Source organism: Branchiostoma floridae, chromosome 19, assembly GCF_000003815.2.
Source record: "Branchiostoma floridae strain S238N-H82 chromosome 19, Bfl_VNyyK, whole genome shotgun sequence".
In the NCBI taxonomy this organism is placed as follows: domain Eukaryota; kingdom Metazoa; phylum Chordata; class Leptocardii; order Amphioxiformes; family Branchiostomatidae; genus Branchiostoma; species Branchiostoma floridae.
In genome coordinates, this window is record NC_049997.1 from 8,527,247 (window position 1) to 8,554,812 (window position 27,566).

The 27,566-nt window shown below is 40.6% G+C and overlaps 2 protein-coding genes across 5 annotated transcripts; both read right to left on the minus strand.

Moving 5' to 3' along the window:
- Positions 1 to 815: 815 nt before the first annotated feature.
- LOC118407190 (polyunsaturated fatty acid 5-lipoxygenase-like) lies at positions 816 to 7,335 on the minus strand. Its single transcript, XM_035807613.1, has 12 exons — positions 7,275 to 7,335; positions 6,609 to 6,812; positions 6,012 to 6,159; positions 5,453 to 5,739; positions 4,985 to 5,148; positions 4,467 to 4,608; positions 3,837 to 4,100; positions 3,300 to 3,660; positions 2,530 to 2,699; positions 2,207 to 2,384; positions 1,659 to 1,809; positions 816 to 983 (listed from the first exon to the last, which is right to left on the minus strand). The coding sequence occupies exons 1-12, from the start codon at positions 7,333 to 7,335 to the stop codon at positions 816 to 818; spliced, it is 2,298 nt and encodes a 765-aa protein (XP_035663506.1).
- Positions 7,336 to 13,275: 5,940 nt separating this feature from the next.
- LOC118407227 lies at positions 13,276 to 26,618 on the minus strand. Of its 4 annotated transcripts, none has more exons than XM_035807674.1 (22): positions 26,562 to 26,618; positions 26,217 to 26,319; positions 25,602 to 25,745; positions 24,993 to 25,159; positions 24,413 to 24,511; positions 23,971 to 24,133; positions 23,252 to 23,406; positions 22,669 to 22,806; positions 21,833 to 21,991; positions 20,835 to 20,987; positions 20,403 to 20,481; positions 19,653 to 19,853; positions 19,227 to 19,374; positions 18,700 to 18,983; positions 17,926 to 18,089; positions 17,333 to 17,474; positions 16,950 to 17,213; positions 16,226 to 16,586; positions 15,794 to 15,963; positions 15,161 to 15,338; positions 14,598 to 14,748; positions 13,276 to 14,223 (listed from the first exon to the last, which is right to left on the minus strand). In XM_035807674.1, exons 1-22 carry the CDS (start codon positions 26,601 to 26,603, stop codon positions 14,056 to 14,058), a joined length of 3,633 nt encoding a protein of 1,210 aa, XP_035663567.1. In that variant the 5' UTR covers positions 26,604 to 26,618; the 3' UTR covers positions 13,276 to 14,055. The 4 variants fall into 4 exon arrangements, with proteins under 4 accessions (XP_035663567.1, XP_035663570.1, XP_035663568.1 ...); XM_035807677.1 differs by having other exon boundaries at positions 26,217 to 26,301; positions 26,569 to 26,612; XM_035807675.1 differs by having other exon boundaries at positions 26,217 to 26,320; positions 26,569 to 26,586.
- Positions 26,619 to 27,566: the final 948 nt, after the last annotated feature.

The window sequence follows — 27,566 nt, forward strand, 5'->3', positions numbered from 1 at the left end:
AGCTATGTCAATCTTGTGCTTAACTTGAAATTTCATCTGAGTTGGTCGAAGTCAATCTGGATAAAATTTTCAACACAAGATATTGGACTTACCCAAATGTTTGAATAATCGACTACAGTCTCGATCTGCCAAGGAATAGATAATCCACCTCTTCTGTGGCTGTCACGTTATGTAGATAGCCCACGTGACTCGATGAGCAGTGGATCATAAATTGTGTTGGAAATAACAGTTCAACGATATGCAGAATATGTCATCTTTGTCCAAAATGAAAATACTACTAACATTGATACGGAGCAAACCGCGAGTTGTCTATACGTGTAAGACAATTGGCATATCGTTGAGTCCGGGAACATGCATTTCCGACAAGTTAGCGAGCTTGCACAGTACAGCAGTCTTTTAGCATTAAATCATGAAGAAAATACGATATTGTATTAGATTAAACCTCTCAAAAACCTCTCAAGAACCACTGATCGATTCTGATTTCCATTTTAGGAACTTTAGGAACATTCTGTGATAAGTTTTCATATAGTCTATACATACATTTTATCGTTTTATGAAAGCTTACACTCTTTTAAACTTTCTTGAATATTTCTATGGTGAGAAAGCGACACCAATCCATATAACACGAATTTAATTTCTATTATGTCAAAACATTATCATTTCTATGGAACGCCATATTCTTCAGTCACATAATCAAAACTGATCATTCTTATTCATATTCAGTATGCCATATGCAAAGAAGTTATCGAAATCACACAGTGCACGCACACATATATATTATTCAGATGGAATGAGCAATTTTAAAATGACTCAATTTAGGCATTGATGCTGATAGAGACGTTGTCAGGGTCCAGATATGGATACGGGACCTTCCCCTCCGCCTCCAGCTGGTTGTTTCTAGCCTTGATCTCCTCTGACAGGCAGGAGATTTCTTTGATGAACTCATCGTGGACGTCCGGATACAAATCTCGAATGGCTGCCAGCTAGAAGATAATACAGAAGAAGCCAGTTAATTGCACAACGGATTAACGCACATTTCTGTTAACTGCACGGAATCCCAAAATCCCAAATCAGTGCGGTCCAGGTAGATAACTTCGCATTATCGCACCAGCCGGATAATTGCACGAAATTTACTGGCAAATAGCCATGCAATTAAGCGGCTTTTACTGTAATGGGTAAATTTTAGGATAATGTGGCAGATTTCTTTAAAAGTCAAACCAAAAGAACTGCGATTCACAAAGCAAAAATGCGCATCTCGCAAGAAATGAATAAATAATTTCCTGATACGTTGTTGTGGCCATGTGTCATAAAACAAGTAGCATCAAAGTAGAAAACATACATATAGAGCTCAGCTGGTAACGCTATTTTCACTTTAATACGAGCGATCCCTGTTGTTGTTTATACGGGGTATTCGACTGCTGGTGCCAACCAGGACGTCAGTAGATTGGATTAAAATTGATATCTAAATTTGCACACCAAGTTACTGTTTAATGTGTAAATCAATATTTTGCCAAACACCTGCTTTTCGCCTACCACTACGTCACAGTGACATCATCGCGATCGCTCGTTTAGAACTACATCGTGATCTAATCAAATATGGGAAATTTACAGACACACTAAAGTTTGCATGTTAACAGTATGAACATGTAATGCTTGACCTCCATCAGCGGGCTATCGCTGGGTACACTTAGAAGGTAGATCAGTACGATTTGTAGGGCAGTCAGGGAAGGTGACGGCAATGCGTCATGTATGGTGGACTCCAACATGTCGTTCGGTCCATCTGGCATCCACTGAGACAAAGTAGGCGGCCTGTATAATAATCGTCATAGTTTTAAAGCATATACATGGCAGTATACAAAAGTATAATTTTCTCTGTACAGTATATGGAAAATCTTAAGCCTCATTACGCATGCTGATATAGCCTCAAAGCAATACTTGATGCTGAGTACTGCTATCGGAAAGAAGGTGTCTATCTGTTGTAATAGATGACATTTTTTATTGCATTTCACATGTAAGATATACAGTTCACATGAACAAAACAAAAGGACATGGACAAAAACATAAACCACGGATCCAGCGAGAAAGTAAAAGACAATGGAGGGTACAAATTATTAATATAGGAAATATAGCCTCAAAGCAATACTTGATGCTTAATACTGCTTGCGGAAAGAAGATGTCCACCTGTTGCAATAGATCACCTTCTTACCTGTTGGGTATGAAGGAGTAGTAGTCGTATTGGGGTAGGTTGATGGCGGAGTGCTGCGCACTCACTGTAAAGATGATGTTGGTCAGGCAGTCGATGAGCAGCCTCTTGGTGGAAATCTCGCGAGGAAACCCGTGAAGCTGTCCGGGACCTTCAATCATCTGACAGAATCGCTGAAGAGCTGTAATTTGTGTATGCAGACTATATCAGAATATGATAAAAAGGCCAAACAGATTGGAGTAACATACTACTGTACTAGTATACACCAATAGTACATACGTGTAATCTTTAGTCATTGAAACAACATATTCGATGTTAACAATAACCTTGATCAGAAGCGACAGCCTGATCATTGACGTAAATCTTGTCCACTACCCCATTCACATATGTTTTGTAGATGTTCCACAGTTTGAAGCCGTCATCACGGTAGAAATAGTCCTGTAATCCATCCGACCCTGACTCGTCAAAGCCACGTCGCTTCAGCTCTTCAGGAAAACTGAAAAATGTAGAAAAAACAAACATTGAAGTCTTAACGGCATCTGCAATACTTCGAAACCATAAAAAGTGGACAGAATACAATGCCTCCCTGTGCATTAGTGGTTTCTTCCGTTGACCATTTGACCTGCAAACTCCTGTCTGATAAACGAGTAGTTCTGCCACATCCGAACTATACTTTCCGTCACTCTGACAAGTTTGACCTTTTAAGCTATCTTGGCATTCACTTCCTACCACTCCACTGACAGTGGATCAAATCAAAAACAGATGATGGCAAACGGAGTCAATAAAAGAAATAGCATAGACATGCGGATATGGTGTTTTGGCAACACTATAACACATTGCTATACTCTTTTTAGTAGCACTCTATACATAACGTTATGTACACAATATTACACTGAACTTTCCACCACTTTTGTCTCTTCCTGCCGTCATGTTTTTTTAAATCTTAATTTGCTGTTTTGAGCGATCTGTCATTCAAATCAGGACTAAGAGGCTATGAAAACAAACAGTCACCAAAATTAGAACCATGTAGAATTATTCCAACAAGAAACTTAATGAACAAAATGTAATATAGAAAAGTTATCAACACAACCCTTACGCCATATCCATGAGACTGTAGTTGGAATATTCATTGATGATCATCCTGAACGCTCCAGCCGTAGACGCAGCATAAAGATGTTCAATGAGTGGAACGATACGAGATACAAGAGTGTGGCGGGCCAGGTAGTTGATGCCGATGGTGTCCTTGAAGTGGGACAGCAGCAGGCGGTGGATGGGGTGGTCTGGTGGCAGGTGTGTGTGCAGGGATACTGCGATCGGCTCCATGGTGAGATGGGTGAAGCCGAGATGAGTCAGGAACTCATGTACATTGCTGTCTGCCACCATCACGTGCATCTTGGCGAACATGTACTTGTTGGGATGAGTTTTGGCCGTTTCTGGCGAGTACACCTCGTTCGTGGCTAAATGACGACCAAAAAGAAATACTGGTCTTTGACACATTTCAAAACATGGTTCATTCATTACACAACGCAAAAGAAAACTTTATTTCTAGCACAACAGTATGAAAATTGTGATCTTAGCAAACTGTTCAAGCTCCCAATTCTTGTTAAACTAAAAACAAAAAGAATATCCTTACTTTTATCGCTAGTGAGTTGGATGCCAAGTATCTTCAGCCGACCGTCTCTGCCTGGTAACTTTTCAGTGTACATTAGCACTATAGGCGCGTAGAAACATTTGCCTGGTGTTTTGGGTGCTGCGAGCATGGGTGCGTAGTCCACGATGAAGAGCCTGTTCTCTTCCATGAGCTGCAATGTGGTCTTGCCTTGTGCCTTGAGATCTAGCATCTCGACTGGTATCCGAGACTTGTCCTTACACACTGTCAGCATTGTCGGGTTGGTTCCTGTAGTGGCAAACATATCAGCAAGGAGCACTTGTTAGTCCATTATAGACTGCGTACAAGTCTCTAAAATTATGAAACCTGCATGCCAAGAAGCTAGTATGAAATGTACATTTATAATACATTGAAGATTTCATCATTGTAGTCATCAAGGGCATGCAACATATGGAGTTCTTTAACGTAAAAACATTGTCCCCAATGTTGTACTGTCAGTGTCCCACTAAGAAGTTGCTAAAGCTAGAAAAAATACGTTTGTACAAACAATTTTGATAAAAATTTAGATGTGGCTACTTCTAGACTTATCACTTCTGCCATAGCAAGTTAATCATTTCATGTCTGTTAAGTATAAATTCCATATAGGAGCTTTACCCTGAAGGTATTGCCGACAAAACTCTTCGTCAGTCTGCCACTCTTTGATCAGCCTCTCGTTGACTGGCATGTAGCGACCGAGGTAGGCCTTCCAGAGATTCCACATCCCCTTACTTTCCATCTGGCGAATAGTCAGCCCAGCCTTTGTTGAGACATAACAGTCCCGAGATAGCTCATATACGACATTTACAACTTTGTTTACAACCTCAGAGTTACTTGTTATGTTATATTTGTCTCAACAAACGTACAGTGTCTAACGTACTACAATCAGCCATGATAATGACGGAGCGCTTAGAAATAAAACTTTATTTTTTATTGCATAACAATAATTCTCAATTACTTCAGATAGGACAAAGCCTATTACATGTAATAGCCACTTAACCACATCAAACTTCTCGGCAGAAAACATTATAGCTTTCGGTAAAGGCTAACTAAAGGATGCCGTCTTTACATCAGCAGTAGTCACATAACGCTTATAAATATAGATCTGTCATCCACTCCGTGGCAGAGGATCTTACCTGGGATTGGAAAAAGTTCATTGTTTTTTCCATAATCAGACCAAACTTCTTGGGAAAAAACATCTCAGCTGTCGGTAAAGGCACACATTCGGCAGGAAGCTCCTCCATGGCAAGATCAGGATGGCTCTGAATCCGGGCTGGAGGTCTGAGCTCATACTTCTGTCCTGATACAATATTAGTAAAATGACGGCTTACAAAATAAATATTGTCAGACTTGCCATTTCCTCAAGTTATTGAGCAATAAAAATGAAACATGGACAAATAGGAAAATAATGTATCTCATCAGGAGGCTTGCCAGACAATTGACTGCTTCTTTTTCCACCATGAAACCGTCGGCGAATAGATCAGGTATATGCTCACTTTATTTATAAACTTAACATCATCATTTGAAACTTATAGAAAGAAAGTAAAACAGTAGTATTTACAGTTATTAAACAATAGCGCATATTTCCAAACAACACAATTTACCAGATCCCATGAATCCAATAACGAGGTTGGCGAACTCTTCCTTAATGGCGCCCAGTTCTTCCTTGAAGACCGGGGTTAGGAACGGGATGGAGATCTGTTTGACGAGTTTGTCATCCTCTTCGACGGCCTCCTTTGGTTTGCCGTGCATCCTCAGGTACAGCCGGACGTTGAGTGTGCCTCCTCCCTGTACGTCTAGTGACAGTTTCTTCTCTTTGTCTGAGGGGACTTCATCCAGGCTGACCATCGCTGTGCCCATGACGCCGTCTTGTCCTACCTTCTTCCGATCCCTAAAAGATTTTAACATTAGGTCACGAAAGAATTAAGTCATAAAGATAACATTGAGATGAGCATGAAATTATTCACGATGATTTTATCATGCAAATATGTGAAACGTCTGTGTTCATTCAAATTTTACGGAAAATCAGTAAAATGTTGTCACATTGGAATGGGAATCTCTACAGGAGATGATAGATAAAAAGGAGATATTTCAAAATAGGAATGATTCATTAAGATTGACAAAGCATTGGGATTAAAAAAGCCCTAGCGGTTGAATACTTACATTATGGTGAAGACAATAACCCTGGTGCGGGAGGTTATTGGTACGATCAGACGTTCATCCCATGCAGGGGTTGGGGTGCGGCGGCAGATTTTGGTGGTCACAGGCCTGAAGTCGTTCACAGCAATCACCACATACGGGCTGGCATTAACTAGACATAAAACGAACACAATGACTGATTGGTTTGCATAAAGATAACAACGTATTTCGATAACATAAAATGTAGTAGAAAGTGTCTGTATTAAAGTTTGAATGAATATTTTCGTTTGACGAGTCATGTAGGAGAGCAGATATCATTAATGTCTATATATTTTCGGGGTCACTGAATTGTTAAAATTTCCCTACATTTCAAACCATTGAAAAGTAAAATGGACAGTGAACTACGTACATGTACCCCCATTGACTTATTTAATTATCCAACCCTGGTGTCAATGCCGTCCAAATAACCTGCACCCCCTATCTTGTATTTAGCATATATACGCGAACAACGCGCACAAAATATACGTACCTAATCATCTACTGAATATCAAAATGGTACATTGATATAAATTGCGCTACAACATTTGACTGTTTTAGTTTTTAGTAGTGAAAATCACTCACACAAGCTGTTGTTCCTCCGAGCCAGATCTGACGCACTCACAACAACGACCTCTAGCGTCCCGACCTCGGAGGGGAACAGCTGCTGGAGCCCGTTGATGCACGACATGTACACTTCCTTCTGGCTCTTCTGGACAGCGGACAGGCCTAGAGACGTGCTGAGGTCGAAGGTGCACTCGAACTTGACTTCAGTGTCCTTCTCCCCAACTGCGAAAAAATGTCGAATGTGACATCTAGCTGGTTACTCCAAATTTTCTTCAAGCAATGACTGTTTCTAAAGGTAAGGTACATACCTCAAAATTTTCGACGGCTGACAGTCCATTTTGGTCACGGAGAATGACCTAGTCTCGATCTCGCGAGAGAACACGAGAACTAGGTCAGGCTTGCGTGGATCATATGCCCCCCCCCCCCCACACACACACACCACACACAAACCTCCTTCTTCGTGAGCAAGATGGACTGTCAGTCGTCGAAAATTTTGAGCTATGTGCCTAACCTTTAAAAAAAGTCATTGCTTGAATAAGATTTGGAGTAAAAGTATGCAGATGTGACTGATGAACCTCTTCAACAACGACATTAAACGGAATTAATAATATATCTTTAGAATTAATTTGTTTAGGAAATAGAAATGTAATATGCAAATTTTGAAAGTGTCTAGCTGCTCCTTACCTGATGTCATGGTAACAGCTGTGTAAGTATTGCTGAGGGAAACCGGCGGTTGGGGCTCCATCGATAAGAGACTGTAAATCTGTGTGGCATTATGGTGTGAAAAGGTGACGTCATATGTCCTGCTTTGATTGATATCATCAACATGTTGATATACGTATTCAGTAGCAGTTGCTAGAAGCCATGTAGATTGCAGAATTAATGTGAAACCATCTAAAAGTGCACGTTTGTAAGCAATGTAATGCTTACCTAATCACAATATATTTCATATAAACTGCAGTAACTGATTCACCTCAATGTGATTCTTATCGTCCCTCCATTCTAACCTCTCCCTGACTTTTCTCTTGGGCGTTACAATGAGCCGGATGCAGCCCTGTACGTCACTTCCGGGGGCCTCGATCTCGATGTTGTCGAAGATTTTCCAGAACTTCAAGCATTCCTGCAGACAGAAACAACAGAAAGTGTATTGATAACCACAGCAGGGTTTTTTTTTCTTTCTTTTGATGTTGTTTTTCACAAACTATGTACTAACAGTGACACAGACTACTTACAGAAAACCGTAGATGAAACAGCAATTTAATCTACATTTTATTTCATCTTACCTTTCCAAAGGGCCGAAATGCCTTCCACACGTCTTGAACTGGTCCCATTACTTTTCCATTGGCGGTTGTGGAGTACTTGCCTTTGTTGAACACAGGGCGTACAACTCTTTCCATTCTGCAAGCCTGCGTATTGATAAAGGCTGGTGAAAAGACCTGGAGGGATAACAAATTCAAAAACAGAAAATATGTTTCCAGGATTTCATTAAACTGTTTTATGTAATGTAATTACATGTTCAATGTAATTTTTACATATCTCGGGCTATATGCCTACGGCCCATATTTTTTTTTTCAAATAACAACAACTGTATGTCTGTTATAAGTAAACCTGGTGTAAGTCATAGATTTGCGAATAGATAGTGAAGTGAACAGCAATCTTGTGGTACTAAGCAATAACAAAATGGTATGAACATGAAAAACTTCTAACAAGCTACCACCTGACAATTTCTCACCTAATCGTCAACACACGTCTTTCCTATTCCCTCCCGGTTACACTGCCAAACTTAGCCTTTGGATGAAGCACGTATAGTGTAACGTGACGACAATATTATTAGTATCACCTAGATCCCGGCACGAATACTGTAAATGCATTTAAGTCCTCGGGGATTTAGTTTCGCGGTAGCGGAAAAGGAATTTTCGCGGTGGATTTAATTTCGCTGTAGCACCAGGCACTGTTACACTGCCATGGAAAAATGTTCGCGGTCACCGTTTTAAATTCGCGGTAAAGTGGCCACCGCGAAAACCGCGAACATTAAACCACCGCGAAAGTTTCTGCCTTTACAGTAACAATCAAAACCTTTGAGATTCAGTCACAATGAGCACTGGTGACTCATGAGCAACAGAGGAAGACTCAAATTGGTCTTTTGGAGCTTTTTCAGATTAAATAAAGGCACACACAACAATAGATGTCATGGCTACATATCTGTTACTTCTACTGACATTTGTTGCTTACGAGACAAATGTCATCCTCCTAACGCCCGGTCCCCAACGGCATTAGCCTATTGGGGCCCTGCTATCTCATGCCCTATCAGTGGTTATTATGACTGTCACCACAAACAAGCTGTCAACCAATCAGAGAATAGGCCTTTCTTGGGCTTGTTGTTGTCGCAAGCTGTCTCGCAAAGGCCGCTGGGAAGCTACCAGCCAATCATGTTACGTCTCACATAGCACCATCCTCCTACACCCGATCCCCAACGGCTAATTGCCCATATAAGGGTAAGCTCATTAATATTTATAAGTAGGGCGGTCCCTAACTGGTCTGAGTACACAAGGTAGCAGAGGTAACACAAGGAGTATTGACACGACTGTGGTTCCTCTGCGTAGGAGAATGGACAAATGTGTATTTCACGATGAATACCATAGGATATACATGTAGATTACTAACTAAAGGTATTCGTTGCAAATATACAATATAGTGAGCCTCAATGAATAGTATCCAAGCTACTATCACTACTGTCATTGTTCTTGATTATATGATCTACATATTTACGTTTTATAATGTCCTTGTCTGTAAAAACGTCATGTTCTTTACATATTATTTTCATTTATTTCATTAACCCTCACCCGACCGTTACATTTTTACGACGAATCTGACCGTATGGGGTCATTTTTGACCCCATTTTGTTTTGCTCATAGTCATATTTCTGCTGGCTTATTTTGTCATTTCTATGTATTTACTGTTTCACTAATGTATGAAAAGTATTTTGACAAGTTTTGGTGTCAATTGTTATTACTCATTATCATAATTTATGCAGAAAATGAGGAGAAACCACATTTGCTCTGAAAATCTACTATACTCAACTTACTTAAACAATGTTTTGTCTTATCAATTTCTAAACAATAATTGTGATGATACAATAATACTGATAGCATAATAATGTTATTTAACAAGAAAAAATACAATATTTGTGAAAAGTAACGAATTTATTACTTAATTATGCACGATATTCCGCCATCTAAACACATACATACAATAACTCTTGTCTATTTTCCCGCAAAGATCTTTCTTGTAGGTTCCTTCTGCACATTCTGTCCATATATTGTTTTTTAATTGATTTGAAACATTTTCACTTTCATTAGCATAGGCAATTAGTGCGTATTATCATAATTTATGCAGAATGTCGAAAAACTGTGTTTTACACTAAAATACTACATTTCTTTCAAAATATTCGGTGTTTACTCATCTAAACAACTATAACTTGTTGCTGTAATAGCAATGATGAGGAATTCTTGTTATTTTATTGAAATGTCTTGATATTCATTTTATTAATGATTCATAATTGGCTGGGGTCATTTTTGACCCCACCGAACAAGACACAAACTTTCAAGTATAGCTTATACAATAATGGGCAAAACTCGGTGAAAAATTGGTAGATGTTGTAAGACATGTATACAAACAAATTCATGGAATGAATTTTTTCTCTGATGAAAAATGTTGCTATGGCAGATTAAAATATACGCCTGGGGTCAAAAATGACCTCATACGGTCGGATGAGGGTTAACCGGTATCAACAATGTCAACATTACCATTCTGCATGTGTAGGGAGTTTTGAGTTTTGAAATCGGATTTTCATAACTGCAACATTGCCACCAACATCAAATCTCACTCAACCCTCCGGAAATAAAAATACAGTTACATCCAAAAAACAGACCTTGAAAAGTGCAACAACACATGCATCACCTGCCGGTCACTAAATGGAAGGTACGAAAATCCTTGCAAAGCTAGCACTAATGACTATACTCCCTGGCATGTTGGACTCACGTACTTGCTGAACAGCCAGGGACACTCCTTCAAACTTCAATCCACAGATATCCTAGACGGCGAACCCCGATGGTTTGAAGGGGGAGTTAGAGAGGCTATATATAAAAAAAATGTACTAATACAATCCCATTCTTAACAAGAAAAGGGGTGTACGTATAGGATTTTCTGCACGTGGAATATAGCGGTCCAACAGCCGCGACAAAACGTTAGTTCCAACAACAGGAGCTAATTTGAATAAACTTCATCGTGATTTTGTTTCCTATTAGAATCCGAAATCGTTTTGAGTTCCTTTGCATTCATAGTGTATAGAATCAGTTTCTTCCAGATATCTTCAGTGCTATTGACTAAAGATTTGCTTGATTAACTGCTATTGACGTATCTTATTACTTGGATGTCTAACCTTCATCGACAAGTGATTATGTTTCAGACAAAATATTAAACTAATATTTCATGCAACAAGTCCACATTGATAATGTAAGTCATTATCTGTTTAAAATATCTTAAGTAGTATGCAGATACAAACATAGGCAGAACTAGAAACCAGATGTGGTGATGCGGTCCAAATGACCAACTCCGCATTATCGCACACGCCGGATTATTGCACGGAATTCGCTGGCAAATTGGGTGTGCAATTAAGCGGCTTCCGCTGTATTAATAAATGGTGCCGGAACTTAGTGCTTACAGAATTTTTTTATAGCAGCAAGTAAGGACATGCACAGTCTCCGTTACTATCTGAATAATAAAAGCTTAGCAACCTTTTTCTGGACGGTCCAAAACTGCTTGATATATAAGTATATAAGTAAATAAACTTATAAATACCTTTTATTTAAGTAGGTCAGTATAGACAACGTAACTGTGTAGCCACTGTAAGTAAACCCACTCACAAGGCACACGGGAGCTGAATGCCCAGCAACGAAGGAGATGTCGATTTTATACTGCGTTTTCAAGAGACAAGCGTAGATACATAAATAATGTAGAGGTGAAAAGGTCATATACTTTAGACGATGTTGTCTGGTCGAAAGTGCGAGTTGTGACCCTGGGGAAAATAGAAGATTGTAAGCTCTGTTACCAGGGAACTTAGTGACTAGGCTAAGATACCCCTGAAGGATGACAATAAAGTACTAGAGTCAGGAGACAGAGAACTTAATGACTAGGAACGTACTTGTTTTTCTCTCAGTGTATAGTTTGCAATGTACATATTATCTTTGTATGTATGTAATGTTGTGCGTTTATTAATGTATGTTATGTAGACCACTGCAAGAATAGCTGGCAACATAATGTTGTAATAGCTAAAAGTGGATCTGAATAAAGTCAAAGTCAAAGGCTAAGATATCCCTGAAGGATAACAATAAAGTGGTAGAGTCAGGAGAAACACTGTTGCTTATTTACCTTCACACGTGCGTATGTATTCAAGTGCGTATGAGATCCGTGTGGAATCCTTAGCCTCTACCAGTCTTCACAGGTCGCTGGAAAAATAGTAGAAATTGGACAAATATAGACAGATAACTTGCCTTGTCAGCTTTCCAACCAGCTAAGTCCTCTGGCAGATATATCTGGCAAGTATATTTCATCCAGTTTGTATTATTTTCCCAACGGCTTGTGGATCCTGGTAGAGGGTAAGACTTCCATACGTTTCTCATACGGAATTGAAAACATACGCTCGTGTAGACCCACCTTATGAAATACGAAAGCAAGGATTTTGCACGTGTAGTGCAACGGGACGTATCTTTAGCACAACAAATAACGAAAAATCACAGGATTTAGGACAGAATGAATGGTCGATTAATGCATCAGATAAAGGTTTCAACTGGCTAGATTAAAGTTTTATAATGATTAAGTCAGGACACAAATAAAGGTGCCTTTGTCTGCATAATTTTTGTTGCTATTGACAGTTGTTGCCTACGGAACTAAGTAACAGGTATTATAGTTCACCAAGGATGCAGTATAATGTTTCCGTAACGGCATGAGTTGCTGTACGATAGGGAGACTAAAGTTAGCACCCAAGTCACGGTCACTGGATGTAGGAATAGCCCAGTCACGTCCCATTTGTTCTTTGCGTTCGCTGTAAAAGCATTTCATGAATATTTATTTCAATGTTTTTGTTTCACGCTGACAGGCCCGGTACAATGGCCAAGTGTGTAGAGTGTTCGCCCTGCATTCGGTAGGTCGTGAGTTCGATCCCCGGCAGAGTCATACCAAAGACTTTAAAAAATGGTACATGCTGCTTTCTCTGCTGAGCACTCAGCACTCGGGAAAGAGTATGGAAGTTGAACACACACCACTACCAGTGGACTAGCCCCCCGCTTTAGTGATTGCGTTGTGTGTCCCAGGGCTAAGGAAACAGATGGGCGCCGCCCTATGCGCCATCAGGCGCGGGAAGGGTTTAGATAGGCCCAATGTCCAAGCAGATCCTACGATGGTACAAGACAGTATCAAGAGCTGGCAAAGTGTAGTCGGCGTACCTCACAAGGACTGCACCTAGTTCTACTTAGGCATCTGCCTTGTTAACAATTATTTTCTAAATTTAGCTATGCCTGGCGTTATACAGTCCAAGGTGCTTTGTAAACCTACAACGATGAAAAATGTAACACGTTTTGACCTATTCACTAAATGAAGCTCAGTTAAAGAATTGAGGCAGAGCTTACTCATTCAAATTAATTTATTTACCCCATAATCAGTTTTTTTTACATTTTCTCTAAGGTGCATATCATTTCATTGCAGTATGGAACAGTACATTTTTTTACGTTTTAAACGGAAGGACTATCTACACATACTATAATTGCTTAATGTCTTTATTTTTGACTTTAAGAATGAGGCTAGAAACTTCAGTCCAATAGTTATCATAACATTTCAAGTGCAGCGTATACATATAGATAATATTGTAACATTAATTTGTATATAAATATCTATTTAGTGATAATAGGTGGATGGATAATTGTACAAAGTTTTGACGGTAGCAAGCCACTCTACATCAGAACCGCAATGCATGATAAATCTCAATTGATATAATTCAATCAGCTAATTTCTGTATCAGGTCTCTGGAAAATCCTAGTCCTAACATTACTGGCTCTAGATGTGGATACTTTCAATCTTTGTGTCGGGCACACTCTAAACGCCATAGACGTGTGGCACCATTCGAAATAATGCACTTTGATTAACGCTGTTCTTTCCGATCATTTTTCTTTAAACGTAATCTCACGTTGTAACAGCGAATCTCAAAAATCGGAATAAGGCCCATCACAGAATTTGTGTAATTGATAACTATTTTCAGATATATTTCTCACGTCATCATGCTATCATTTGGTTAGGTGCCGTAGGATTTTGCTACCATGAACAACATTTCAGGTTTCTGTACTTTAGATGTCGATGCTCATGACAATATCTTAGCGGTTGTGCGAGATGGTAGTCAGCCGGCAGAATCACTCTAGATATCGATGCTCATGGCGACGTTCTCGGGGTCCAGGTAGGTGTAGGCGACCTTCCCTTCCGCCTTCAGCTTGTCGTTACGACCCTTTATCTCCTTGGAGAGGTTCTTGAGCGTCTTGTTGAACTCCTCGTGAACTTCCGGATAAATATCCTTCATAGCCTCCACCTAAAAGATGATATTGAAGTATGTAAGACGATTGCAATTCAGGAAATAAACAACTACAAGATCAATATCAACAAACAATAATAGTAAAGTGCAAAATAAAGCTAGCTAATGTATTTCTAACACAACCTCTAAGTAACCTAAGTTCTCTGGTCCAAACGTGTTGTTGTAAATCAACTTATAACAACGCTATTTGGTGATCAATCAGTAAAATATCGTTACGATACGTAAAACAAACCTTTTACCTAAAATTGAATCAGATTTCTCCCTGTAGCCTTGTCATACTACTCATAAAGTTGTACGCATGTTGTTCTACGTACTACTTACTACATGACTCATTGAATAGAGAGTGGCGAACATGGATCAACTATGCATACCCCGGTGATAGCAGTCTGGGACGGCATGGACAGCATGTAGGACAGGAGGACCTGAAGAGCGGTGAACTGTGGAGGAGGCAGGGCCTCCAGTACAGCGGACTCCAACATGTCGTTCGGTCCGTCAGGCATTGGGGACGACAGCTGAGCTGGCCTGAAAGAGGAAGGATTGAATATACACATTGAAGTGATTAAACATTCTACTGTATTACCTTTCTACCTTTACGTATACAAAGAGTAAATTGCCTTGAACAATCTAGATCGTGATTTGCCTCGAAAATCAATACAGAAAAGACATCCAATGGCATTCAACAAAGAAATGACTTTTTAACAATATGTGCAACAGTTGTACATCCACGAAAAACTTCACAAGTTAGTAATTGCCTGTGTCAAGTTCTTTTTCACAACCAGAATACATATATAACAGCCAGAGTTTCGGTGAAACGTTCTGGTATGTTTCACACTCAAATTATGTGGTGTCCTAATCGTGGGGTCCTGAGTAAGGTGACAAAACTGAAACATCAACCATTTTAGTCTATCCTTGATAGACTAAAGCTTCAACCTACCTGTTGGGTATGAAGGAGTAGTAGTCATACTGCGGGAAGTTGATGGCGGAGTGCTGCGCGCTCACGTTGAAGATGATGTTGGTCAGGCAGTCGATGAGCAGCTTCTTGGTGGAAATCTCGCGAGGAAATCCGTGAAGCTGTCCGGGACCTTCAATCATCTGGCAGAACTTCTGAAGGGCTGTACACGGAAAAATTCAACAACGCGATTTTTTTTAAAGAACAAGCATTGTTTAATGTACAAAACAGGTTATAGAAATCTTTTAGGAAAGAGTAGACGAAAACTTAAAACTTACAAAGAAGTCATGCCAACGAAGCCTAGGGGTTTCTAGATACTGTACCAAAGAGTGAAACGAACGCTGCCGTTTATACATTTCAATTCATTATTGTAAGCAAAACGACTGACAAATATTTCTGTTTCTGCCTGGTTGAAGAAATTGTCAGAAAAGCGAGGATAAGTTGAATCTGTCCAACAATAGTCTCATTTTGTATCTGTTAACTATCTTTTCAACATGTCTTGTTGTGACCTGTACTTAGCCCGGTGTGGCAAAAATGTGCAATAAAGGTCTTCATTCATTCATTGTTCTAGCTAATTTGCTGACAAACGTTGATCGTTCTTGTAAGTGCAAGACTAACCTTGATCATCCACAACAGCCTTGTCACTTGTGTACGCCTTGTTGACCATACCAGTCACGTACGTCTTGTAGACGTTCCACAGTTTGAAGCCGTCATCACGGTAGAAGTAGCTTTTCAGTCCATCAGTGCCGGCCTCATCAAAACCACGGCGTTTCAGCTCTTCGGGGAAACTAAAAAATCAAAAGAGGGTAAGGTACAGTTAAAATCCTCCTCTGCAAGTATTATAATATTACAATCAATATATACAAAATACAAAAGCAAAACGCAACTGATGAATGATATTTGTTCAAAATAATTGATTTACAGGTTATAAAGAATCACCTTGCAGAAAAAGTGTAAAACGAATATTTGGTAAAGTTAGCTCAGTCATTGAGTTATACATGCTACGACAATCGTTTGAAGATTTTGAGAAGCCCCTGCAAACAAACTTACGCCATGTCCATGAAATTGTACTTTTGCCACTCCTTGAGGAACATGACGAGCCCTCCCACGGTGGAAGTAGCGAACATCGGGTCGGTGATGGGGAAGATCCTGGAGACCAGGGAGTGGCGGGCCAGGTAGTTGATGCCGATGGTGTCCTTGAAGTGGGGCAGCAGCAGGCGGTGGATGGGGTGGTCTGGTGGCAGGTGGGTGTGCAGCGACACTGCGATAGGCTCCATGGCGAGGTGAGTGTAGCCCAGGTGGTACAGGAACTGGTGCACGTTGTTGTCAGCAGACACCACGTGCATCTTGGCGAACATGTACTTGTTGGGATGAGTTTTAGCAGATTCTGGTGAGAACACCTCATTCTCGCCTAGGCAAAAGAGATGGAATCCATATGCATCAGAGACCTTGGTAAATGGTGCTACCACATCCCGTATGCATAACATTGGCTCATATTACAAGCCTTTTATGGATATCCCTGCATTATAAGTGCAGACTTACAAGGTAACGGTGTATGTAGTCAAGAGTCATTAATTTCTGCCTTTTTTCTACAACATTGGAGCAGAGCCAAACCAGACATGCAATTCACCAAGTATCCTCATGTACCATTTCCGACTTACATCTCGGCAGAAAGCCCAATTGCGGACACTAGTAAAACATCTAGCAAACATACCGTCTGAGTTCAATACACCAGTTTTCACTTGGGTACATAAGGGTTTATGATATTCCCTACCCTTTTTCCTTGAAAGCTGGATCCCAAGAAGATTGAGACGAGACTTGCCACCGGCCAGCTCTTCCTTGTACATCAGCACGATCGGCGCGTAGAAGAATTTGCCTGGAGTAGCAGGAACGCCGAGCATGGGTGCGTAGTCCACGATGAAGAGCCTGTTCTCTTCCATGAGCTGCTGGGTGGTCTTGCCTTGTGCCTTTAGCTCCAGCATCTCGGCAGGAATCTGGCTCTGGTCTTTACACACTGTCAGTAGCATCGGGTTGATGCCTAGGGTTGTGAATCAAATACAATGTAAGACAACGGTTCTGGAGTGTCGTGTTCAAAATGTTGCCACCTTTTAGAACAAAATCTAAGTTGTCGCTTTCTAGAAAATGATTCAGGCCTACCCTGGAGATACTGGCGGCAGAACTCCTCGTCTTTCTGCCACTCTTCAATCAGCTTCTCGTTGGCAGGAAGGTAGCCGCTGAAGTTGGCCTTCCACGGATCCCAGATGCCCTTGACTTGGGCCAGGCGGACCATGATCTGGGCCTAAAATAATGGAGGTATACATCTCAAAATTAATTTTGGTTTATGACGCATGACTATGCTAAAACGTATTACCACTTCCTAAATTACGTGTTTCAAAACGTATGGTATTAGTAAGGGATATACAAGACAAACCCTCCTTGGTATAAACTTCTATTACCTTAGACAACTTCTACATCGCTTGTACAGCTTTTTACGAATATGAACAAGGCCTTGGTCCAAGAAGGGCATGCTAGAATAAGCTATTATTTCAGTACACGAATGTAACAGTCATATAAATGATATCTGTTGGACTCTTTCGTTCACATAACAAAAGCTGCGGTCGGGGGGCAGTATTAGCCGCGATTTCTTCGTTCGCTTTCCTCCTGGTCACTAAAGTTTGCCCCCATCGAAATTTCTGCTTGAAGAATAGCCCTTCCCAGCATTAGATAGTTACACATCCACTTGTAATCACCTGTGAGCCAATGAACTCCATGAGACGCTGCATGAGCCGTCCGGCCTTGAGGGGAGTGAACATCTCCTGTGTCGGCATGGGGACACATGCGGCAGGCATCTCCTCCAGAGGCACGTCAGGGTGAGTCCGGAGACGTGTCATGTAGCTCAGCTCGTACTTCTGGCCTGTAGAGTCACAAAACACCATGTAAAGCAAGCAGCAAGTCGGTTAACGCATTAGCGAATATAAGATGTAAAGTTGAAGGATCCCGAGACACAAAGAATACACATGTAACAAGCGTTGTCTAGACGATAAGTCTACGAATCCGGGGAATTCATATTTGGCATTATCCACAAACTATGTTAATTGCACTGAACGTGCAGTTTAATACATTAACATTTTTATCACCCATCACAGGTTTACTTATACAACAAAGATTACAGCGTTCTAAATATTATATTATCGTCATTACCTCAACATGTCAGACCCATGCCACGTTCTTTTAGTCACCCAGGTTAATACGCTAAAAAGCAGTTACTCGAGCATTTGGATTTGATTTTGGAAACGGTCAAACCTTTCAGGCAACAATCCGGTGTCGTTCTTCAGTGACACTGGAGAGATCTTTGAGTTTTCAAATTAATATAAAATTTTTCTCTAACATTCTCTCCAGTGTCAATGAGGAACGATTGATACCAGATTGTCTAAAACGTCAGACCGTTTCCTAAATCATATCCAGTTGCTTGAGTAACTTTCTACTTTCAGTAGCTTTTGATAGATGAAAAAATTATGACTGACCATGTCCTAAAAACGACGTGATGAGGTTGGTGAACTCGTTCCGGATGGCGTCCAGCTCGCTCTGGAAGACCGGCGCCAGGAAGGGCAAAGTTAGCTGCTTAACCACCTTGTCTCCCTCCTCCGGCTCCTTGGGCTTGTCGTGCATCTTCAGGTACAGCCTGACGTTCAGCGTCCCTCCTCCCTGCACGTCCAGAGTCATCTTTTTCTCCTTGCCTGACGTCAGCTCGTCCAGGTTGACGTTAGCTGTACCCATGATGTCGTCCTGTCCGACTGTGTCCCGGTCCCTGTGAATAGAATTAACACAGGTGTTCATTGTTGCCTTGATTTATGTTTTTGTGTTGCATTGCTATTTAATGCTATATATGTAAACGTCTCGCCTAATACATAATAAAGCATTTGATTTCGCGTGTGCTCAACAGTAAGCAGTTTTACTTGAAACCAAAGACTGTTGCAATAAAACAACACATGCACATACAAGAATTTCGATAATCAATTCAACTAAAGCCCCTTAATTCATATGTACATACATGACGGTAAAGACGATGTTTCTTGTGCGTGACGTCACTGGAAGTTCATAACGGTCGTCCCAGATGGGATTCTGGGTAGCGCGACAAACCCTGGTGGTCACAGGTTTCCCATCATTCACAGCGAGCACAACGTATGGGTCAGCATCAACTGAAACATTTGAAAAAAAAAATTCAAAATTGCAGAAAAGGATAAATATTACATCAGACCCGGATGTCAAAAAATAAAAACTACGTTGATCAAAAGTAGGGTAGATCATTCACAGCGAGCACAACAAGCGAGTCAGCGTTAATTGAAAAAAAAAAACTTTCAAAAAAGGGACCAGGTAAGTGTTTTATTAAGAACTGACTGAAATGATCAAAATTACGCTGGAACCATTTGAGCTTTTTCTTTACAAACTGCTTGAGTTGCTTATAAAAAATACTTACACCAGCCGTCAGTCCTTGCCAGATCAGCGGCACTCCCAACAACGACCTCTAGCGTCCCGACCTCGGAGTGGAAGAGCTGCTGGAGTCCGTTGATGCACGCCATGTAGGCTCCCTTCTGGTTGTCTTGGATACGGGACACGGCAAACGACACGCTGACGTCAAAGGTGCACTCGAACTTCACTTCGGTCTCCTTCTCACCAACTGAAAAGGTGTAAATACATCGGCGTTGGCACCGGATTTTTTTTAAGCAGACAAAGCTTTGCTTAACCTTAGAACCACGGTACTGGTTAAATCAACGAGTCTCAGTGCGCTGTCAACTTAATATATATGTCCATGATATAATTGAATGATACTAGCAGTTTCATGGTTTATTGAAAATTCTTGTCCCAATGCCTAAAGCAGGTAACAAGACAGGAGGCAAAGAACAAATGAGTTTACAACAGTATAGACGCGTCTACCCTAGTCTAAAAACTAACCCCTAACTGTAACTAGTATATAGCTTTTTTTTCGCTTACTCATAAGCATTAAAGCTGTGTGTATGGGAGAAGGGGTATTTTTCCAACCAAAGAATTTGAGGACTGTCTCCAAAAAAATAGATTGACTGCCATGCCTGTATACACTTATATCAACATCATGCTTTAAACTGAACAAAGAAGCAAGTTGTAATACGAAGTAGTATCAGGAACTAATCAGATAAAGGTAAGACATGTCTATAGAAAGAAACTTGCAACTTTATAGACACTGCCTCACCTTCCGTCATCGTAATGGTGGTGTAAACATTGGTCATGGCCACTGGCGGCGGAGGATCCATGGACAAAAGGCTGTAGATCTTTAGGATAAGACAAACAAAATTCTTAGATACATGATATCAATCATGATATCGAAGACTACCGCGGCATGTTCACTTAATCTTACTTAACGCGAATTCTTGCTGCCTTTCAGCAAAAGGGTGCAAGTTGCTGAAGACTTGAAATGTCCTATGTAGCCCAACTGATTGGCATAAAACATACAATCCATTATGATTTCACAAGAAAACATACAATACATGTGAATTCCTTAAAGACCAGTGTCAATTAGTCGCTTGGATGTAAAAATGACATTTTCTATATCATGATAATGTAAAAATGACAGCCGTTTCTATATAATGATAATTTCATGTAGAAGACATGGATTATAACTCACCTCAACATGCTCCTTATCGTCTCGCCATTCCAGTCTTTCCCTGATTTTCCTCTTCGTCTTGGAGGTCACAAAACACCGGATGCAGCCTTGTACGTCATTTCCGGGTTCCTCGATCTCCATGTTGTCATAGATCTTCCAGTATTCCATGCAGTCCTATCGGGATACAAAGTTTTGACTTAGTATCCACATTAGGGCTGGGTATCGGTACAGCGTACCGGTACAAAACCGGTTTTTCTTATTGGACCGGTCCAGAAAAACCGGACCTGAAAAAAGTAGGTGGACCGGATGTTGGACCGATTAGAATATTAACAGTTTATTCTATAAGGCATTCACACGTTTGGCGCTTGCAGATGGAAGAAAAATAACAAGAGTGAAGTAGAGTAGAGTTTATAGTAATTTCTACCAAGTTTTACAGCCAATCGTACAGGTGCAGTTAGCGTTGTAAGATTTTAAAACGCCAGTGTAAGTCTAATACTCCACCAAAATGATCTCTTTGTAGTGAAATGGACCATTGGTATGAGTCATACTGCATCAGGTCCAGGTTCAGGTCCGGACCTGGACCTAATCCTTTGGACCTGAACCGGACCTGGACCTGAATTGTCTGTACCGGTACCCAGCCCTAATCCACATAATACAGTAGTGGTGCTGTATAGATATTGTATGAAACTTTAACTTAATTCAGGTTGCGACAGTTACAATACATCGTGGACATGCACTTGTCAGCAGGATTGTATCGTGACCAAACAATACAAAATGAATATACATCAAGTAACATATCTACATGAAAGGTAGTTAAAGGCAACAAGTTTAGTATTTCTGTTAGATACATGTGTATGCCATAGTGCCGAAACAGGTACAGAGGAATCAAACGTAGGGTACTGGGGACATAAAACGGTTATGATAAATATTGATTATCAGCATCGAATTCGATCAAACATTAATATTCAATGTACTGTAATACATTTTTTTTAAATGCACAACTTCTCGAAACTACTCACGCGTCCAAAAGGCCGGAAGACCTTCCACACATCCTCCAAAGGCCCCCTGACGACCCCACGGGCACCGGTGGAGTACGCACCCTTCTTGAAGGCGGGAGGTCCCGCAGCAGTGGCGGGCCCTTCAACGTTAACACTGGGCTTTGCTTCACCAAACGCCTCCTAAATTACGAAAAACAGTTTTGTCAGTGATTATTATACGGATTTAGTTTCTGTTCAGGGTTTCTTCTCCCTCTTATTCGTTTCCACATATTAAGGTTAATGACCTGCACCAGACGGCTGTAACCAGTGGTAAAGTAGAAGACAGTCTGTGGCGTTCTATTACATTTTGTAGCAAGTGGTAGGACAGAACTGAAGGGTTTGTAACTACGCAAAGTATGTATTACTGTGTTTTGAGTCTTAAGGTGGGGTCACACGTGCGTATATATCTAAGCCCGTATGCGGCGCGCATGGGAGTATTTGCCTCCACCAGGCCGAACAGGTCGTTGGAAAAATACTAGAAATTGGACAAACGTAAACAGGTAAATGTCAGACGAGTTAGCTGGGTCGCTAACCATACTTCTCGGTCAGTTAACTCATCTGACATGTTATGTATCTATATTTGTCCAATCTGTACTATTTTACCCGCGACCTGTGTAGCCTGGTAGAGACTAAGATTGTCATACACACCTGAAACGGACTTAATATATACGCATGTGTGACCTCACCTTAAACAGCAGTTGCTCACCAGGCTAGAGACCATGTGAAGGTAAACATTGTATGTTCGCATAAATGTGTCAACTCTCTAGACTAAGTACATTAACTTTTAAATTCATAAACAAAAATAATTTTTTTCTAACCTTGAGCCAACCGATCCTGCTGGCGATAGCAGGGACGAACCATTTGGTGAACTCCTCCACTGGCGCGTCTTTAGCCGGCAGGAAAGTACAGTCGTACACCACTTTTACCTTCTTGGGGCTGACCGCGAAAAACTGGAGCTATGTACAGAAGAAAAATATGTATTGTTACCACAGTATTCCTGCACCTCAAAGCCAAGTTCGTTATACCTTAAACAAGTGCCATTAGAAGAAAAGGAGATACTATATATATTTAATACATTGTTTAAACAAATATGACAATATACCCTTTACAAACAGGTGCAATAACTAATTGGGGTATCACTTCAGTGTGTAGGCTTCAGTATGATGACCTCCACTAGAGGGCCGAATTGGCTTTTAAAGGAGAACGAGCAGAAAAAGTTAAGCTCATTTTTACATATTTTGCAGATTCTACCCTGAACTTTAACATACTCAATTCTTCTTAATCCCCTTTGCAGCTATAGTTTTGAGGCGTCTATCCTCCTCGCTATGGGGTCCTTAACCATGCGAATCCCCATAGGTTTTCACCTACTATGCCATGCCACCTTATTGCTGGAGTCCTTACCCTGCCCCTGTAGTACTTGCAGTGCAGAAAGTCCGGGCTGTTGTCTCCTTCGTACACAAACAGGTAGTCGCTGGAGTCCGCCCAGGCCAGACGAACCTCCAGGGAACGGTCCTTGGTGAAGTAGATCGTCCGACGGATTCCCTTGACGACGGTGTCTAATGACCAAGAAAACAGCAGTTCTGGCGAATGAAATACTTGAAAATTCATAGTGTAAATTGCGTTATAAAGTATAGCATGCACATTTGTGTAGACTTTATACGGTATATGTAGGGATAATAGATAATTGCAAAACACTACGTTAGTAGCTTCTTCCTGACTTATTCTACCAGCTCTGACATGTATTTCCTGTCACACTGAATTGTCTGCTGTGGCAATCTTTTTACTCACTAAAACTTTGGACTCACAGCAATCGAGACTAACCCGCACACCGAAACCATATACGATTCCGTACACAGTATCAGTGTTTACGTTCTGATGTTTTAAGCAGTTGTAAGATTCTTCCGTGTAGGGTAATACCAATTAAATGGTCAGTGTCTAGGGACACGGAAAAGCGTTAGTATGCAGCAAGGTATGACAATCGTTATCAAATTCTCTCAAACTTAATCTCCAAGCAGAGGTTGAGTGGCGGAGATATAGTAGTCGGGAAATTTACCGGCTCACTTCCGACTACTACTATATCTCCGTGACTAAACCTCTGCTTAGAGAAAATTTGGACTCACGCGTGGATTCGCGTATCCAACTGACGTCATCAAAGTTCCCCACGGTTCCCCACAACTTCTCGCGAGAGCAATCCACCTCCAGTTCGAAGCGGTGTTTCCCTCCCACCTTTTCACGGACAACGTAGTTCAGGATGTCCCGGATGCGAGCTCCCAACAGGTGAACCTTGAAAGAAAAAAAAGTATTTAAATTCTTACAATTGCTATACATGTGGAGCCATACTGATGTTACACTGTGCTTACTTTTGGCGCTTTGTATGTATAAGGATTTGCAGGTTGTAATAAGAATGTAAAGTAAGTATCTGGAATAGTAATTTCAAGTTTCAAACGGTAAAAGAAAACTGACATAAGAATGTATTCTACAATTGGTTGGCAAAAAATTTAAATTCTTAATTTAACAACATCTGATTATCCAGGTTCCATTCATATTAAGATATTTCCTGACCATGTGGTAGGCGATGTCCTCACGACGCTTCACCGGATCTTTAATGGCGGACACGAATCGCACGGATATGGTCACCTTGGCTGCATCGGTCCCTTCAACCTAGAGATGGGGGTATAGGTTTAGCCACGCCAAGTACTTGTTTCTTAACGTTATGTACAATGCTATCTTAATATATGCCACAGGCCTACTATTCAAAACTAACAAGGAGAATTTGCCACCCCGAAGGGTACCGATATGTGAAATTTTGGGTGATGGCCCTTGGACTAATTAGTTTACCAGGGTTGTGCAAAAGGTTTAATAGAAGTTACGTCTTTGGCAACGCCTAGGTGGCATAGAGTGTTAAACAGTATCAAATTAGCTAAAAAAACACATTACAAAACTTGTTTTAACCGAAGAAAATGTCTATGCATTTATATGGTATTTGGTATGTGGGTAGTCCGACCTTTAGCGAAACAAATGAGTTCTCAAGAACAAAACTAACTCAAGCAATGATATATTTGATTTTTTATGCTGGCGATGCTTATTTTCTAGCTTATTTAGATCGTTCCTAAATAGCGCACATGGATATGTGGTTAATTACCTTTATGGTCATCTCATAACTCTTGTACAGATCGTTAGGCTCGGTCTCCTCGACTCTCCAGGTCTTTGTAGAGTCGTCATTCTCTACCAGCTTCATCTCCCGCTGCCCCTCGGCCAGGTCCGTCGGGTCGTAGTAAAAGGAGACCACCGTGCCCACCAAGCCAAAACCTCAACAAGGAAACAAATGCTTTTTAAAAAAGAGCTCTCCGTGGCAAGCTAAAAATAGTGATGAAATGGTGGCATTAGATAGTTTGTAAGTAACAGGTACAAAAAGAACCGCGTTGGCACAGAGAAGATTAGGATAAAGCACAACAGAATAATGACAAAATGATTAGAACAATGACGACACATTTAAGTGCTGTACACTTTTTGTACGACGTCACACCCCTCCCAACCATCCCTCAGAAACATGATTTAACAGGCGAGTGATCCATAGACTGTTTGCATGCAGGAGCGGGCCCTAAAAGTTACGCAAGCGCAAGCAATGTGGCAAAATAGATGCCGTACATTGCGTGGTTGTATCAAAAGACCAAGAAATAAGCGTACATAACCAATAATCCAGTTTAAGGTGTGATTTGTTTTCAAAGACAAAGACTAAGATAAGGTGTACCTTTCCGAAGGCGGATGTTTTCGTGGCCCTCGAACTGCAGCTGCAGTTTCACGAAGTTCCGGAAGGCGGACCAGTAGACATCGGCTGACACAGGCATGTCCTCGGTGTGGGTGAGGAACACCTCGGCGCCATCTGGGAGAAAATCTATCGGCGGAAGATATTTAAAAAACTTAGTCAATGCCGTTGAAAGAGCTTTCTGATAGATAACAGACGTTTCAGATGTCGTTTCGGCATCTTCTAGTGATTAGATATACAGGAACGTGTTTTTTTTTCCAAATCTATGATTTCTGAGTAAAGTACTTGAAATCAGAGACCCAAGATGGATACAAACGTGTGCCTAGTAATATACTATGAATTACATCAGCATTGAAGAGACTTCCGTTCAATGTTATATCTAAGGCGTAAAGCTATGTACAGGATTCAACTTTTAAAAAAAGCATCATATTAGCAGCAGTGTTCGTGATAAATATTGTTATCGACTGATTTTAGTGTTTGCTTCTCATGCAGCACACTTGTTGTTTGAAGTGTTACAAAGAAAGCGATACAAACTGAGCTGGGAAAACTAACGCACGGATACGCCACTTTCTTTTTGTGTATCATTCAGCAGTTACTTACTCCCTGGGACGTTACAGTCGGCCACAAGTTTCTTCAATGTCGCAGCCATGTTGTCTTCAATTCTTGCTGACGGCAGTCTTGATACGGTGAACAACAAGAGTGACTGTTCATATAGAAAAAGGCAAATTAACAAATGTAGAACTCTGAAGCATTATTCACATGCACGTCCAACCTAAAGGACATTTTCCTCGTCCCTGTTGAATAATCATTGAAAATAAGAAATCACTATCATTACTCCCAAAAAATATCGTTTAAATATATAAAACAAAAGTGGCACAGCGGTCTAAATTAATGCAGTTTGAGTAGACAACCATCAATAAAAACCCTCAATATACACCGACTTACCACGTGCACGCAGTCTTGTGCGAGAAGACAGAAAGGAAGCATGCTCTGTTCCCTCGGCTTATATACGGGTCTTAATGAAGTACGGCAGGTGAGGATGTATTCACGTGGCCTTGTCAAAACACCTGTTGTGCTGCAGCGACCCCTAGCGACATGTTCTCTCGCTGCATGTTCCTTAATTGGCATAATTACCTTGATTTACAAATAGACGAATTCACCTTTTACCTTGGTAATGAACTTTTCTGTGGCATAAGCAGCTTTTCCACATCGAAAAAAGACACCATTGCAAACATATAAATGACTTTCGTAGTACAGTCTTCCTTGTATTGATTACAGGCCTGTAGTCAGCAAATATAAAAAAAGCTAACTACTAGTATTGCTTAGAACAATCTATTATCTTCCCCCATATCTAACAAAAAGAACGCAGACCGCTGCAATGTTTAAGTTTTCACGTTTCCATTCAATGCCGACGGTAAAATTAATTGTATAATACTATAAAAAAAATGCACACCAGATTGAACACCCAAGTTCTCAAAGCATTCTTAACTTCACAGAAATTTGTTGTTTTAATTTACAGCATATAACAATTTACATTGGCGAAACAATTACAAAAGTAAGCGCTAGCATTCCACCTGTTACATACAAATAAGTCAGTACAAAAAGAGAATTTATGTACGTACATTCTGAGTCTAACGTATCGTTGATACTGGTTCTTAGGTCTTTTTAAACAGTATCTCTAATCCATGTATACTTATCTGCGCACAGTGTAAAATGGTTCCTAATTAAATGATTGAATTTATCTTACGCTTAATATAACTTGAAATGTAAAGAATTCTTTTGAGCAAGCGGATACTAAGAATGGTGGGCTGCTTCGAGAGAAAAAAAATCCCATGTTTATTTAACTTCTACAGGATATGAACATGTACTGCATACCAAAGGAAGTTTTCTTCTTGATTAAAATAGCTTCATTTGTATTACCGAGGGATTTGATGACGTCAGCAAACGTCC

Coding starts and splice junctions, on each gene's coding strand:
- LOC118407190 (XM_035807613.1), bottom strand. CDS start 7,335: ATGGAGCCCCAACCGCCGGTTTCCCTCAGCAATACTTACACAGCTGTT. Junction 6,813..7,274: donor AGCTGTTACCATGACATCAG/GTAAGGAGCAGC, acceptor ATTTTTTCGCAG/TTGGGGAGAAGGACACTGAA. Junction 2,700..3,299: donor TACAGTCTCATGGATATGGC/GTAAGGGTTGTG, acceptor TACATTTTTCAG/TTTTCCTGAAGAGCTGAAGC.
- LOC118407227 (XM_035807674.1), bottom strand. CDS start 26,603: ATGCTTCCTTTCTGTCTTCTCGCACAAGACTGCGTGCACGTG. Junction 26,320..26,561: donor CACAAGACTGCGTGCACGTG/GTAAGTCGGTGT, acceptor CTATATGAACAG/TCACTCTTGTTGTTCACCGT. Junction 20,482..20,834: donor ACGATAAGGAGCATGTTGAG/GTGAGTTATAAT, acceptor CTTATCCTAAAG/ATCTACAGCCTTTTGTCCAT.